At 41.8% G+C, this 17,226-nt stretch overlaps 1 protein-coding gene across 3 annotated transcripts in view; it reads right to left on the bottom strand.

The window, feature by feature from the left end:
* The window catches only part of SMPD3 (sphingomyelin phosphodiesterase 3), a 98,964-nt gene that overhangs the window by 24,177 nt on the left and 57,561 nt on the right, over positions 1 to 17,226 (bottom strand). For all 3 annotated transcript variants that reach the window (XM_015873543.2, XM_032446991.1, XM_015873544.2), the window contains exon 2: positions 5,546 to 7,171. In XM_015873543.2, coding sequence (XP_015729029.1) covers positions 5,546 to 6,883 — 1,338 coding nt within the window. In that variant the 5' untranslated portion in view covers positions 6,884 to 7,171. The remainder of the gene's footprint in view (positions 1 to 5,545; positions 7,172 to 17,226) is intronic.

A 17,226-nucleotide genomic window follows, 5' to 3' on the forward strand; every position in this document is an offset into this window, starting at 1 on the left:
ATTTTCCATGGAAAAAAAAGCTTCTCGTTTGAAACAAACTCACCAGGAGCATCGTCTGTGCAGGGTCCTGAAGGTACTTCATCCAGACACCACAGATAAGATCAGGGTACACAAACAGACTTTACAGTAGATGCAATAGTGACATTCTCATCTTGCCATACATAGCCAATTTTAGTAGCGTTAAAATATATGAGGAGAAATTTAATGAATTACTGCAGATAAAGCATCTGTATGCACACAAGAGCAGTGTCTGCACACTCCTGGGTCAGGCCTGGTTTGATGCTCTGAGAGCCGTGTAGCAGCACACAGTTGTATCCTGTGTAAATACAGTGAGTAACAGTAGTGCAATGGAAGAAAAAAAGAAAGAAATGGATAATGCAGCTTTCCTCTTTCAACTTCTCCATAGTGTCTGAGGTTGTATCAATTCCTTGTAGAGTATCTTCCTCTGTTTGCCTCCATTTTTGCTATTTTCCAGAGCTAAGAGGAAAGTCAGCACGAGGCTGGAATACCAAGTCAAAACTGCCCTAATTCCCCCTCCAGTTGAGGGATGATGCCAAGGAAAACTTGCAGCTGCTTCTACAATTCAAACATTCCTGTCCCACGGAGGTGATTTAGATTAGGGGTAACTTCCAAGAAAGATGTCCTTTATTCCTGCACCCTGCCCTCTTTGTTGTAGTTATTTTTGCTGAGCACAGACCCATTGCAAAACTACGCGTCCTGTATTAGCACACTGACAACTCTGCTTCTTGCCTTCAGGGACATGTAGTGGCTTCTAAAGCAGACATATTGGTTAAATTATTAATACATGATTATTAATATATTTAAGCATATTAAATAACTTTTTAAAAAGGTTTTACATGTTAGAGATGAGCACAGAATTCTGTTTGGTGCTTTGCGATTCTTTCTAGCCACAGTAGCACTCGATTATTTCATTCTGCTTTTTTGTAGCTGTTATGTGACAACAATTGCTGCTCCAGCAGCTGAGAGAATGAGCTATTTGGCAAAGCTTCATTAAGTTTATTTTTGAGGGAAAGTGGCTGTAAATTGGTGCCATGAATGAAAAGGCTCTTCCTCTTCTCAAAAGGATAAAGCCCACAGCTCACTCTCTCCAACCTGCATTTCATCCTCCACAAAAGTTTTAGCATGTCCCTACTAATGAAGGAGAAAAAGGTCATGATTAATAGCTTAAATTATATCAAGGTGAAATAAACATGGTGAAGTATCACAGGTAGGGTTACCGCTTTACTTTATAAAAAGAAAACCACAAAAAACCTCTCAGCAAGTTTACTGGACTCTGTCCAATTCTTACATTAACATTTTAAAGCCAGAACTGAACATGTGGAAAATGTTTAGGTTACCCTCCTAAGTGAAATGGGGCGGCTTTACAGTTATCTAAACAAATTCGTGAACAGCACTAGAGATTTCTTTCAACATCCTGGGATAACTCGGATATGGAAGAACTGATCAAGGAGAAGAAAATCTGAGATCTCTGTCTGATCTCTTATTGGCCTCAGCAGCCACCCTGCTTTTCTGTGCAGTCGTTAAGGTTATGTGGGTTGCGCAGCTGCATCAGCCCTTCATAACCACAGCACAAGAAATCTGTTATGAGAATGTAAAGAAAGCTTAAATGACCCCAGCAGAAATTACATGCATCAGTAAAATACAAAAGAATCAGAGAGGGTAACGCGGGGAACCTTCCTTTGAACATAAGAGCAGATGCTGGGAGAGTAGCAAGTAAATTCTGCTTGGGAGCAGCTCTGCAGTCAGAGCTCCTTTCACAGTCAAAACCACATCACCTCTTTGGAGAGCAAGGCAAGGTTTGCACATAAAGCAAAGGTTGCTAGGTTTCCTTTAAAACAAAGAATAATAACATGTTCTCTGCACAATTACTGTAATTCCTGTGAACAGCATTAGTTTTCAGAGAATTTGAAAACTAAATCTGTTAATAAGCTTAGGAATTAACATTAATTAAACACAAGTTCTTTCACAAATTGAGCAAAACCCACAAGACTTGTAATTTTTCCTTTTTGATTCCAACAGACTATAATTCAAACTACCCACATAAGACTGTGCTTTTGCTTTATGTTATAATACTGCGCTATAAGTCAGAATTCTTATTTTTGCTACAGCTGTTGCTCTTGACAGATGCCATTACCATTTAAGGGCAGGGGAGAGGAAAAATCTGTCTGCAGAAGTTTTGTTAGATGGTACATCTGGAAAAACCTGGACAGGCTCTCCAGGTTCCCAGCAGGGGAGGTTATGGGTGAATTTTCTGCTTAATAAAAGCCCCAAACTTGCATTGCGTCCCTGAAAGCCATCTAGGTAAGGATATTGTTGCATTCTGCTAGTACTGTCTGAAGATGAATGTTGAGATTTTGAATCCTTGCAGTAATTTACAAGCTGGTGCTCTTGCTAATACATTTAAACTAGATTTGACTGCAGTATCATAATCCAATTTCTGCAATGGATGTGTATTTTTAAACTCCCTTTAGATTCAACAGAAATACTGAGAATAAAAACCATGTAGTGTCAAACCAGCAGCTGCAGCAAACTGAGACTGCTGCAACACTCTATATATAGTTCCATGCAAGCTCGTTTAGAATCCCCAGCCCAGGATAGCATCTGTGTCACTCACACTTCCCTCCTCTATCTGCAGCAGAGCAGCCCTAAGAGACAGTAAGAGATATAAGACCTACAAAGCAGGCTCAAGGGTTCTTTTCATAGGCATTTTAAATTAATGTGAAGCACAGTGCTAGAACACAGAGTCACAATGGAGTCTCCCAAGGGCCCTGACTGTCAAAGTATGGAAATAGATTGGCTGATTTATATATTTGCTGACTTCTCCTCCGAGCCTTCAGCAGTAAGAAAGAACAATGGTTCAACACTTCAGACACAGAATTGTCACTTAGGTGCAAGCTACATTTCCCCTTTATTATATGCTCTTTTTTTCTGTGACTGTGTTCCTCATATGTCCCAGTGACAACCTGTTATGCTGCACGCAGAAACACTGCCAGAATTTGAAGAAATCAAAGAGTTGGGTATAAATTAGTCCTCCACTAATGCAGAAAATGGGCTTTACACAATTGCTGCTCACAGCTGTGTCATCCTGCTGCCTTCATCCTGACCTGGAGAACATCTGGCTCTCCAGATGAAAAAAACCACCTGTGATCTCTGTCAGGAACATTCTAGTAACTGCACCTTTTGTGGCAGGTATCTTTTGGAAGAGAACAGGCCAAGACTAGCAGGATTCCTTTGCACAGGTCTTTGGGTAGCTCTTGGGTAGCAAGTAGTCCTTAGCCTGTAATTTGCTTCCTTGTCTGTTAGGTTTGTTGCTGTTGTGACACCCCAGTTGTTAAAACCAGATTCAAATCACCTGAGCTTCCTGGGCTGTAGCCTCTCCTTCTGTTAATCAGATAGTGACCTTTCCTTATTATGCACTTAGAGACATATGAATGAAAGAAGTACATAAGAGCCAATCATTATTATAGCTACTAATAATAACCCTTGAGCTGGATAAGTCTCTCAGGTAAAATAATTTTGTGTGACTAAGCAAATCTTTCAAATCCTTCCAAATCTCAACCTGAACTTTACAACCCAGATGGTGAAGGCAGAGAAGAAAAGATGGGGGCAATGGAAAATTTACTATTCACTGGAAACAGAACCTATTCCAAAAGGAAAAAAAGTACCTGACAGCAGGTATCTGTTGTGTGACGCAGCTGTCCCAGAACAGTTTTGCCTTTCCATTCAAAATAATTCCACCTGTGTTAAAAGTTTAATTCTGAGACCTTTTATTAATCTTAATAGTTACATCTGTAGCAAAGAGATAAACAGCACTCACTAAATGGTAATCAACCATTTCCTTCTCTGAACAGTCCTCTGAATTAAGATGTTGGGTCTTCTCTGGGGTTCTGAATGAATGAATGTTCAAGTCTCCCCTCGCTTCCTTTTCACACTTTTTTAAGCAGCATAGAAAGCAACTGGTCCTTTACTCAGGGATGGCAGCTACACAAGAACAAGCTTCTAAAGTGTGCTGCAGAAACAGCACTCCAGTAACACATCCCTGCTCCAGGAATAGAACTGTGCTGTCCACCAGAATCATAAACTTAAAGAACTTGCACAGGTCAGAGACAACTAACACCACACCACTGCTGAATGCAGGGCACTTAGGAGGATGGTGTATTTTTGCAAGGCTATATTGCTATCCCTGAAATCACACCAAGATTAACTCTAACGTAGGATTAGATTACAGCATATACGTAGAAAGTAATGCACGAGGCGTCCTTGGCCTCGTAATATTAGTATCTACAAGCAGTGATACAAGCTGTTTGTTTAGAACAGCAAAGTACTGGCCAGAAGGACCCTGTGCAGTAATTCAGAATGAGGCAGAGCCGAGGTAAAACATTCTTTCAGCAGGGACAGAATTTTGTGATATTTAAAAGATGGTTGTCATCTTTGAATCTTCATAATAATTGGTCCCTATTCCCTGCTTAACTGTAACATTATTTAACAACTCGAATCCCTAATTAAGTTCATCATCCCAGTGGAATTTTTAAAAGAGGCTTAATTTTCTGCAAAAGAAATGGAGACGTTGCCGTGTGACTCACATTGACTCAGCAACAGGCAGATTGTTTTTAATCTCTTAATCTGTAATATATGCATATGCTGAAGGGAAGCCTTTCTGACCCCGGTCTACTGCACAACGCGTGTGTGTTTTTTGCACACAGCACTTTGTGATGGAAGAATCAACTTCAGCTGGTTATAAAGAGTGCAGTACAGATCGTTTAGATCCAGATCTTTGGAAAACCTGTCTTCAGATATAGACAGGCTTTTGTTTATGCCACGTACTATTATCAAAGAATGCAAGAGCTAAGACTTGCTTTTTGATGCAACTCACAATAACAGTAGTGGGTTTTTTTTTAATTAACTTCCTTACAAGCAGGAGGTACAAAAACTTGTGACAGTACATACTCTCCATGGCTAAGAACAGCTCTTGTTGAGGATTAGTGAGTGTATGCACTAAAAAGCACATCACACGTTGAGTACTTGATATACTTGGCAAGCATTAGAACAGAGTTCTGTTTGTAATGCATTTCACTAACTAAAAGCTGTGACAAACCAGCAAACCTGACATTCATCTATGATCCTTATCTTACTTGCTAATAGACGTTTGATTGCTCTGATTCCCTCATAAACACACAACACATGGCCTTGCATCTGACAGTAATGCCCCCTGAGTTGCACTTGTGTTATGAAGTTTAGAACAGGTGCATTTTATTTGATGAGATTTTTGCAAAAAGAAACTAAAATTCCACAAAAACTACTTCAAATTTTGGCACTTAAAATTATACTCTGGTCTTATCTCCCTCATTATTCCACACTCATCCAGCACTTCAACATTCTATCTAGGCCACAAAACTTATACAGAGGTTATATCAGGTAATCTAGACCTGAAAATTGCTTTCTTCAAACTGAAATGACTGAGAGAAAATAACTCATCATGTGTGAGTGGAGTCAATATTTATGGCTTCAAAATAAAGGCTCTTACCTTGAGAAACAAGGCTCCCTTGGAAGCCAAGGAGTCCGTTCCTCTTCCATTGGGATAACAGTGATAGGCAGCATCCATAACAGGATAGCGGCTGGCAAAAAGTAGACCACTGTTCACAAACTTAAAGCTACAGCAGGCATGGCAACCGTAGACCCCAACATCATAGACAATGTATTCAAAATAGTGATGAAGCTGCTCTTTCAATTTCTCTGCAGCTCTTTTGTCAAACACTTCCTGCAAACACAGAAAGTCCAAGTTGGCAGGGAAGAAAGCAGAGATCTCATGATCAAAGGTCTCATCCATATGTTTCTTTTTCCGTACAGAAGTCTTCTTCATGATTGAAGCTTTATAGAGGAGCTTGTTGTTAACAGTGCTTTGGTCCACTGTCCCATCTCCAACACGAACCTTAACTAGTGACTCTCTTGAGGCAGAGTAGCTGTCTAAACTGCCAGAATCTCCATCCTTCTGTTTGTGGTTGGGCGTTTTTGAGATCTCTGTGTCGCCTTCCAGCGCGTGTTCTGCTGTGCCGCTGGCATTAGCCTGGCCGTTGACAATGTCTGTGTCTATGTCTGACATGTGGCTGTTATCCTCTCCATTTATGCGGACAATGCAGGTGTTTTCCTCTCCTTCATTCGGCTCTCCAGATCCACCTTTATCATCTCTACCATCCTCACCGTTGTTGCAGCCGGAATTGTCTCCTTTGTACTCCATTGATGTTGTCCTTTTCATGCCAGCGTTAACAGTACGGTTAGTGCTATCTCCACCCTGGGGGGACACCAAGCTGCTGAAACTCGCTGCACTTATGGACGTGTTGGTAGGAGAATCTATATATATTTTGATCTGTGGTCTGCTTGCCCCATTTCGGATCCTCCGGCCGATCTCTTTAGCCCTAGCCTGTGTATTGAAAACATTATTAAATCTTGCCAGAGAATCTGGCAGCAGGCAAACGTTGGCACTGCCAAAGCAAAAGCTTTTCCCATTCCCTGCAGCCTTCCACTCACTGAGCAGCGTGGCTCCATTGGCATGGCTCTTGTCTTGTAGTCTGGAGTAGATATATGGTCTTCTGGCTGACTGGAGAGGGGACCATAGCAAGAAGCCTATTAGAGCAAAAGGAAGAGAGGCCACCAGCAGCGCCAGGTAGATGGGAGTGGTGATAATGATGCAGAGTGCATGGAAATAGCATGGATCGTCTGCTCTTTGACGTTTTTCATAGGTAGTTGGAACAAAAGAGCCCACAAGCTTATCTGCAAACCAGTAACATGGGAAAATTAGGCCCCAGGAAAAGGAATGCAGGACTGACAGAAAGCTGTTGGGAAATGGGGAAGTATATAAAACCATTGCAACTTAGTTATGACAACAATTCAGGGCCTACTACATGGTGTCACTGTATCAAGCATCCATAGCAACACTGGGAGAAGTTTGGGGGAAAAAAAGGTCCAGTCAGGAGTTTGTTTCTTCCAGTAAGAGTCAATAACAAAACTGTAAGAGCACCATTTCACTGTGTTGGAGTAAAAAGAATAGAAGGCCACGGTTTCTGTTTGGCTTTTTGGCATCTGTATTTGTCAAAGCATGTTACTGTTCACTGGACGCTGCCATAACGAAACGCTCCAGAGGCAAAAAGAAAATCTGTAAGAACAAGAGACAAAATATGTAACAGTTACTACAAGTTTAAAGCAAATTTCCTCATACTGACATCCCTTATAGTCTACATTATTTCCCTTTATCATTTAATTTAGAATTTTCAGCGGTCTGTTACAGACCAGGGATCTAGAGCAGCTCCAACTATGAGAGACTGGTATTCCTGTAAATTATGAGAGATGCTCTAAAAGCAGTGCCCCGTTTCATTATGTTGGCCCAGGATGCCAGAGGCAGATGTTGGTGGTACTTCAGGAGAAGCTGAACCTTCCCACCAATATTCTTTTACATTTTGTTGCCATGAGACAGATGGCAGCAGAGGAGCAGTCTGATAAAACGGCATCTGAGATAAGAATGCACGTGAAGCAACAGTGAGGAACTGAATGCCTCTGTGCAGAAAAAATGGCACCCACTGACATGTCAGTGATGCTCACTGAACATTTCTGGGGAGATAACAGTGGATGTGAGCACAGCGAGGCACTGGGTGCTGCATTTCAGCACTGGCAACAGCAACAGTGGTCACCTCTGATGGTGTAGATTTTTATGAGTGCAGTGTGCAGGTTCTTGTTCATTGCAGCAGAAATGAATAGCTACTGGCAGTAACTATTTTGTAAAGTTGCATCTTGTGGCTGAGAATCTACCATATAATGCTGTTGTGCTCTTTGTATCTGTTGTAGTTTCCATGGAAATAAACAGGAGGCATTACTTCTGGAGCAACCTACATATTTCGGTACATTGACCATGCACAGGCTCATGTTGTCATAGAGGACATTTCTACTACAAATCTAAGCCTTAAACTGACATATATATATTTTGGAGCATCTTTCATCCATTCACGTTAACATTCATTTACTTATATCAGCTGGCCTCAAACCCTTCCCAGCAGCATGGAGCAGCCATTCCTGGGCAGCTCGTATTTCAGCACTGAAGTTAAGCTTACATAAACTGCCAAAGTTCTTGGGGAAAATAAAGCATTCAAGAGCAAAAGCTGCAATTGCTATAAAAATGGTTTGCTTTGCTGCACTTCACAACAAAATGGTTTGACTTAATCGTAACACTTCATACAGTTGAGTACGGCTTCAAATATTTAGCATTCAGTGTAGTAAAAGCAGTCAAACATCTTTGCTTCAGTATGTAGGTATTTAACTCTCACTGTATGTTTAGAGCTACAGTGGAACGTTACACACTTACAGTCCGCAAAAAACGGAACAAGATTGCCTATAGACTTCTTATGTATTCTGTGCTTCCATTATTTGGTGTGTGCTTAAGCAAAACTTGAATCACCAATTAACGCAGTGTCACTCTTTGACTGAACTGTGATGTTGTCCAGTAAGAGCAACTGGGAAAGGAAAGAATGGAAATGCAAAGAGCAGAGCAGTTCGATCACAATGCAGCAGCACAAAAGTAAAGAAAGGCAGTTTTATAACAAACTGTTCTCTTCAACAGCAAAGTGACCAGTGAAGGCAGAAGTCCCATTTATCAAGTATAAAACTTAGCACACACTGAAAGAAAACTGTTCACCAAATAAGTGGGAGAACGAATTCTGGGCCATGCTTTAAAACTCTGAAGTTTTGACATCTCGAATTGATGAAAATTCCAAGAAAATTTTTATTAGCATAAGTTCAATTAAAATCTGGGGCTTTCAAAGAGCCAAATTCAGGGAAGTGGTTTGATGCGTACTTCAAATACTCTGCGGGGTATTGGAGACAGATGGACATTTCTATTTCTAGCTAGCGGCAAATAAATCAGTGATAGAACAAAGAAGATACAGTGTTATAAAGCAGCGCTGCCTCGGTATCAGAATAAAAACGCAATTCCTCTGTTTTCTGTCACCTTTTAGATATCTGCTCCTCCAAATGAAGCCCTCGCAATGATTTGTGCTCCTACTGGCAGCATGTTTGTCACTGTGGTACATATGCAGTACCAGACTGCCTACCCAGAGTGTACTGCACAGGTCAGCAGTGATAAATAACGCATTCAGATACAGAGCTGAGCTAACTCTCTTTTTACCACACACATTTTTGTTTAAAGATGATAAGAAAATCCTTCCTCCAGCTCTGCTGAAAAGGAATTTAGAGCGATCACAGCCTGAGCACATCAGATTTGCAGCCATTTGTTTTAGGTAGGCACAGTGGATAAAAAGAGAATTTTAATAAAGAAGGAGCTGAAGATGAGTTAATTCTGCAGAAATTTCTTCTGTGAAAGGCAGCCGTGGGGAAAGCAGTAAGCGTTAACCTGAAGAATGCAGTTGGGTGGTGGCAGGGGCTGGTAACAGGCTGGAAACAGGAATCAGTGCTGAAGCAGAACGAGAAGAATCAAGTTGGGAGGGGGAAGATGATAAAAGTCTTCAAAAGCGAAAGAAGCAGCTGGTACCTGAGTGCCACAGCAGTGGTGGTCCAGCTGCTCACAGCCAATGACACGTCCTGCTAACAGCAGGTGGGCCTGTTTACTAGGATACATGGCCCTGTGTACTTTGCCCTGATAGAATCATATTGGTGGAAACTGCAGAAGTTGGATCAAAGAAGGCTTTTCTTCTTAATGACTAGCTTAGCACAGCTTCACAATCTTATACGTGTTTTGAATGGAAAGAAATAAGTGACTAATCAAGTGCCAAATAACAAATGCCTGTCATTTACTACTTAGCAAAGGCATTTTACAGTGATAATAAGGAGAAGCCCAGCAGACATATTTTTCTGAAGCATTTTTAGGACTTTTTAGTAGGACTCCTCAAAGGAGACTCTGGCATCTACAAATCACATGTTAAAAATAACTGTAACCCTCTGCAACTGTGTAATTACTATTATACAAGAAAAACTGTAAGAGACTGTAAGGAAGTTATTCTCTTGTTCTGCTTCAAAAGCTTTCTGAGATCCCTGATGGCTTACGTAACCACTGCACAGACTGGAGGCTTTCTTCTTTCCTGCAGTCCCAAGGATAAAGGAACGCTGCTGGCTGGGGTACGTGAAGAGGGGATGGACTGGACTGCAAACCTCATATTCCAACTTGCAAGCGAATGACCTGCAGGAGCACAGCTGGGCTGCAGATCGTAACAGCAGTTTGACCTTTGCTGCCTTAAAATCACTTGCCAGGAAAAAAAAAAAAAAAAGCAGAACTACAATAGATTCATAACAATGTGCCTCATGCCATCCTCTGCAGGTGACTATTTCTGAGGTGCACCATGACGGGCTGTTACTGATGCTATGAATCCTACTGGTGCGCTCACAACAAATGGTGCGTTGCTACCAAAACCCTGTACCAGAGCACATTTAAAATTGATATTTGGAGAAAAGGAGGAGGTGATCTGGATGTCCTTCAGTTAATTCTTCAGTACTACAGACAGAAGACATGGGCACATCAGGACCCTAATTAAAAAGCGGTCTTCTTGGAAGCAAAATGGTATTCTGATTAATAAATCTTAGAGATGAAGGAAATTGCAGAGTTTGCCACAGCTCTGTTACAGACTTTCTGGCACACACCAACAGGAACTTCATTTCCTACTTGTTTCTTAGCTGCAGAACCATATGCTTGCAAGTGCCTGAAGGCAACCCAAAGGGACAAGAGAGAGTCATGAGAAACACGTCTTACCATCTCTGCAAAGTCTTGAAGGGTTGGGGAAAGGCACCACGGGAGTCAGCTGCAACTTGGAAAACATGATGTCAGTAGCATTTCTCCTAATGCAGTGGTTCAGATGGAACCCAAAGCTAAAGTGCCTAATTCCTCCTGATGATGGGTATTACTCGGTAATCCAGTGCTTTATTCATAGGGGCTTGAGAGATTAAGGGAGAAGGTAAAATACTGCAGTGAAACAGATATTCTTTTATATGCTACAAAGAGGTAAAACAGCCTCACTTAGCTGTTATATTCTATTCTAAGTGCTTGAAGGCTAAAAATAGATCTTAATTTTTTTCTTTCTGGTGCCAGTATAGAACAACTCCAATTCAGTGATAACAAGATTTCAGGTAGAAAGGTTTCAAAGGTTTTTATAATTATGCCCAGAAGTGCACTGGAGACATCACAGATCAAAAGAGATGTTCCTAACTCCAACACAGCTTGCAAACTAAATAAAAGACCATAGAAGTTGTCAAGTAATAGAGAAAGAGAAGGAAGACAAAGCTTGTAATAATAAGGGTAAGCAGTCTAGAAATGGTCGGAAACTTTTTAACTTTCTTTTTCTCAGAAAACCCAATTACATTTTGCAATCTCAGGCAACTCAGATTTCTTCAAGTTCACTGTTAACACCTCAGCAGTTCTTAATACATGGAAAGCACTGCAGGAACACAGGGTTAAAGAAAGGAAGTTGTGAAGTGACTGACTGACGTGGGAAGTTCCTCATAGCGTACTGGGTTTATCCATGTTTACATAAATGTGTTACAACTTGCTCTTATTGAATCCTGACAGCTGCTTGGACCCCAGTAAGAGCTGTAGGAGCACATTTCTAAAACTGGATTACAGAAAAACAGTCATTGAGAATGTATCACATTTTTTCTTAGTCTCATTTTGCTATTGTCAGCTGGTTATCATTTGGAGTACAGGAACGTAGCTTACAACAATGCAGCTGCTGCACCATGTGAAACTGCACAACTTAATGTTTGGAAGTGAGAATAGGCAAGGTAAGGATCTGCTGCTGGTTCCCTTTTCCCTCTCTCTTCAGAATCACAACACAGGGAATATGGAAGAGAAACAGAACTCCTGCACAGCTTGAAGGGAACAGACCAAAACAAGAGTGAGGGGAAAGTGGCAGTGGCTCACTGTTATGAGCATGGCATGCAGGCCCTTGTTCACTGATGGCAGATATGCCGAGCCAACAGTGGTGACTGTTGAAAAGGAGTAGTTGAGAATTTGCTCCATCGAGTAGTGTTATTGTGCTCCTTTAGTTTCCATAAAAACAAGAGGCATTACTTTTGGAGCAGACAATGCAATAATCATAAGTTTTCCACACGTTTGGGTTGAGTGCTCCAAAGGATCCTCTGAACTATTGATGTCTCTCACTGAATTAATGGCAGTTTCCCATTTCAGCTCACAAGGAGCTGCTGATCACAGCCTCAGTAGTTTCAGGGACCAGAGCAAGGCCTGCACTGATGTCACAGAGCTCACGGGCTGCCATGTTGCAGCCCACCTGGGAGGCGCTGAACCAGCAGGGCAGATGTAGCTCTGGCGGCTGCACCCCTGCGTGTGTCTGTGGGAGGTAACAACCCTGCCCACTCAGAACAAGCTGGCTGTGGCTGCCCTCCTGCGTAGTGACCTCAGCAGAGAGACCAGGCTTCACACTGTCAGGGCATCCCATAAAGCTCCTCGCTCAAAGTGCAGGCTTCTCTACCACAGAGCTGAAAAGCTGCTTGTGATCAGACTGCTCAGCATGCTCCGTGCTTTGTATTCATGTGGCATGGCAACAGATTCTCATCTCCACAGCAAATCATGTCAAGCTGGTAGCCCTGGGTCACACTTTCCCAGGCCAAGATGAATACCCACACAGTTTCTGCCATGCAAGTTAAATAGCATTAGATTTTAAACTTTATATTAAAATATAATCATATTAATGTATGGAATCGCATCAAAGATACTTAAATATAAATGATTAAAAATGTTAAAAACCATTTCCCCCCTTTTTTCTTTCAAAATGGATAGACAATTGGAAGCAGTTCTTGCAGCAAACAACCAGCTTTTATATCCCTGTGAGCTACTTGGAGCCCACCCTGACACAACAGATATGCCTTGCTGGAACCTTACTTCTGGAGTTAAAAGTGCTGATGGGATGAATCTTATCTCTTATCTTATAAGCACAGAGGAAATAAAAATGTATATATATTTTTACATACATAAACTGAAATGATTATACAATCAGTGTGCAGCTTTACTGAGGGATCCCAGGCTTGATAATGTATCTACATGCACATAAATCCTATGTATAAAGTCCTAAACTGGCAGAACCATATTTTCTCATACAGGAGGCAGTCACCTATTTCAAAATTATTAATGCTTCTTTATGGCCTAGGAACTGGGAATCCACTGGAAGTGGAATCAGTAGCAAATCCTTTTAAGGTTTAAAATAACAGCAAACATTTCCTACAGCTTGAAGCTTTCCTGAGAGCTTTGCTATCAGGAGAGGAGTAGTCAAATAAATTCATCTGACCACTTGGTGATCTCACTCGGTACCTGGAAAGGTAAACACTCCCTTTTCTGAGCCCTTATTTGGTGCACTTCGGTAGTGAGACAACTGCAGCATACGAGCATGTGGATCTGGGACACCGAGCTCTGTTTATACAATAGAAACGGAATGGGCTCTATTTACAGAATCACCTTTTGCTGTGCTTTAGCCTCATATTTTATAGGAGCTGGCATAATTCAATAATGGCCAAATAAATCTGATCTTTGGAGAAGGTTTGTTTAACGAAGCTTAGTGAGATGGAACAATATGAGCTTTGGGTGCCCAGGAAACAATTGAAGATAAAATTTTTCCCGCTCATCTTTCACCTTCTAAAACCTACAGAGCTCTGACTGCAGCCACGTCTGGCCCATTAATTGTCGGGGGTCCGTGCTGCCTCCAAAATGAAAAGCTGTTCTTCCTCAGGCAGCACTTCAAGCTGCTGGTTAACCCAGTATGGCTCGTCAGATAGAATTATAACAGCGTCCATTCTCCCCAGAGTGCACGTTTTTATACAGTTGAAGTTATTCTCACCAGCTGGCAAAGAAGTTACTTTAGTCTACAGTAAAAGCCCAACACAAATTCCTGCCAATGAACCTCTGCTCTTGAAAAAAATAAAACATAATTCTAGAATTCTCACAGTTATACACAAAGGAAATTAGGATACGGCACAAATTAAAACACAGGATCCCTGTGAAGAAAAATCAGGGTATTTGTTCATGTCCTACAGCAGGAGAATTCAAACACAGCATTTCTATCTGAAGCAGATTTCCACGGGCAGGCTGAGATCAGACTCATCCAGCACTGCTTTCCTGCTGCACTGACAGCTGTATTTCCTCCAGATCCACACAGGTGTAATTGTGTGGTGCCTGCTCACAGAACAATCAGCATCACTCAAAGCTCAGCGTATAAATACTGACCTGTCCTCCAGACACCTGCTGTCAGCTCCTGATGAACTGCATGAATGCTACACGAGAGTTCAAACTCAGCAGAATTTTAAGCTTAAATAGTTTTGAGCTGCATAACAACAGAAAGCCCACTATAGCCCTTCACAGGTGTTAAATAGCAATTCGTGTCTCCACAAAAAGAGAAGAAAAATGAAGCAAACAACACAGATCCACACTCTACTTTGATTTTTTAAGATGTTCTACAAGTCCAGTGAAAAATCCAGTTTTGTTTCTAAGTGATTTCACTGTAAGATGCTGTTAGACTTACATTCTGCAGTGCCTTCCTTTCTTCTTACAGAACAAGAAATAGAAGCAGTTCCGTTTATGACTTTTCTTTGCAGTACCGCACCCACTCAGTTCGTACTTTGTCTCGGGGAACACATTCACTTGTTGCCACCTTTACATGAAGCATGGATGGATCTTGCTCAGATATTACAAAGCTGTTCATTTCTTAATACACGAACTGGATATGTAAAACCACAGAATCTGTTTGGCGATTTGAATTAAAACCAATTTTAAGCACAGAGAAGATTTTGGACAAGTTCATTCCCTGTCACAGCCGTAACACCCAATGGAACAGCAGTGCAGACCTGTTACCACTCTTATACAATGGGGTCATCATTCACTATTCTGGATACTCTCCAAAGAACAGTGAGCTTTACCTAACAAGCAGCATGCCAAGAATCCACTCAGTACCACCTGTGCAGCTCTGCTGCTATACATTTCTGGAGACTCCATGCAGCACTTTTTAATGTTATTTGTCACAAAATAGTACTCTTGGAAAAAATAATTCTAGACTTGTCAGAATGCAAATCAGAAGGACTGCAGCATGTTTCCCAGTCATCCAAACCTTATCTTGCTTCTTTTTAAGCACTGACTTATGCATAAAACACTGATCCTCCCTCTCTGCCTTCAGACGCATCCTGACAAACCAGCAAACACGCTCAGCAAGTTCCAGCCGCCTTTTGGTCACAGCATAGGAAGCAGCGTTCAGTCACAAAGCAGCCTTTCAGTGATGGTTTCTCACACTCTGCACTAAACTGCCTAAAACTCTCCTTGTTTTCTGCTGGTAGAACAGACCTCAGCTCATGCCAGGGTGCTTCCAGCTTTCCAGGTTCCATGTCTTGAGATCCCCACTCCACACACATCCACGTGCTGTTGTGCACAGGTACAACAAAGTAAAACTTCTGTCTCTTCTACCTCTAAATCAGATATGAGTTAATGACAGTAGAAAAAATTCACAGCACTGTAATAGAGAACACAGTGAACAAGTGGCAATGGGCAGCTACTCTGTTCAGTTCTGCATACCTGTGTACAAAGCTCAGTTTGCCATTCCAGGGGCTCTTGATGTAATGTTAATGTTGGGGGTTTTGTGTGGCTTTTTGTTTTGTTTTTTCCCCCCTCCTTTTTAAATGCAGTTCTAAAGACCAGGACCATCTACAGGTATTTTACGTCATTCCTCTCCGCCTCCTCCAGTTCTCCACACCTTCAATGAGCAGCAGAAGCAGAGCTGCTTATTTGCATATTTAAAAGGAATCCCTGCAGCATTCCGGTATCAGCAGCAGCAGGTGATGCACACCAGGTGCCTCTCTCAGCCATGAGCAGAACAGTTTGTTTAAATTTGCAGCACGCTTTCTAAAATTTCTACGGAGTCAAACTGTCTTCAGTCTTTTCATTGTGCCTGAAAGTAAAATGTTTAATTGAAGTAACAGTTCTTAAATCACCAGAGGCCGCGTGCACGAACACACAGTATTTACAGGTTGTTTGTGTACTGGAATACAAGTCTAAGGAAGGCAGGTTTTGAGAATGGGGAGCCTTGACTCCTGAGTCAGCCTGGGCTCACCCATAAACAACCTGGCCTCACTGTTTCACTTAGGAGCACAGCAAGCATCCAGCATCCTCCCTGCTGCTTCCACTCAGTCCGCTCAGCTTCACTGTTTCATCTATTTAGCAAGAAGGCAAGGAAAGCCTTCTTTCCTTGAAACAGCTAAGTACTGCTGTTCTAGTGTGTGTGGGGGGCAAACAAACAACACCTGAGCGTATGAAAATGTGGTCAAAATATGGCCAGTAAAACAAAGAAACAATAATAGATAGTTATTTTTCAGCCACTGGATTTCTGAGGCATGCTCAGAATGCAAGCCAGCTCCTTTAAGTTCACAGAATTAGTTTTTAACAGACTGTACCATTAGTTCTACTGCCACAATTTAAATGGAGCTTTGGTTTTGTAGGACCTGCATCGATACAGTTGCCAGGTTTGTTCCATTCCTGGACCACGTGTACAGCCTGTAACTCACAGAAACCACCCTCAGACACGCACAACTCCTATACACATTAACGAGGGCTATAAACGTGCTAAAAAGTACATCATTTGAGCAGTATATTCTCTGCTAGTATGGATGCCTAAAGCTGAAATGCCTTTGCTTCACCTTCCAAACCAATGCAAAAAGTCTTATCCTGCCTTTGAGTAAAGCTGTGATTCAATTCACCACCCAGTATTTAAAGAGACATTTTGCTCACCAGAAATACACTGTCTTCCTAGAAAAACAGGCTTTCACATGTTCAGCAGTGTCATCTTGGAAGTGAAGCTGTTTCAGCACTGACATGAAATTCACAGTCCATGTAGATGTACGTTACCTCTTTGATGCAGCTGGACAGCTGACAAAGGAAAGGGTGCAGCTCATGGAATGCTATGTGTAGGACACTTACAGCATCTCTTTGGCTCTGGGTTACCCCACGCTGTCACAGACCAAAATCAGAGTCTGTGCTGTGAACAACACAGCTTCAGTGTAGCAGGACAGCAGCTACCATAACTTGAGGGACACTGTGACCTTTATTAGCTGGTAGCTGCAAGCTGCCCCTTGCCCTTGCTACAGTTTGTAGGCTGTGCAGTTACTTGAGCACCACTAGTGGAAATGCCATGGCCAATAGACCTGATTTGCCCTTAATATGGCTGCTCT

This window comes from Coturnix japonica, chromosome 11 (genome assembly GCF_001577835.2).
Source record: "Coturnix japonica isolate 7356 chromosome 11, Coturnix japonica 2.1, whole genome shotgun sequence".
Classification (NCBI taxonomy): Eukaryota; Metazoa; Chordata; class Aves; order Galliformes; family Phasianidae; genus Coturnix; species Coturnix japonica.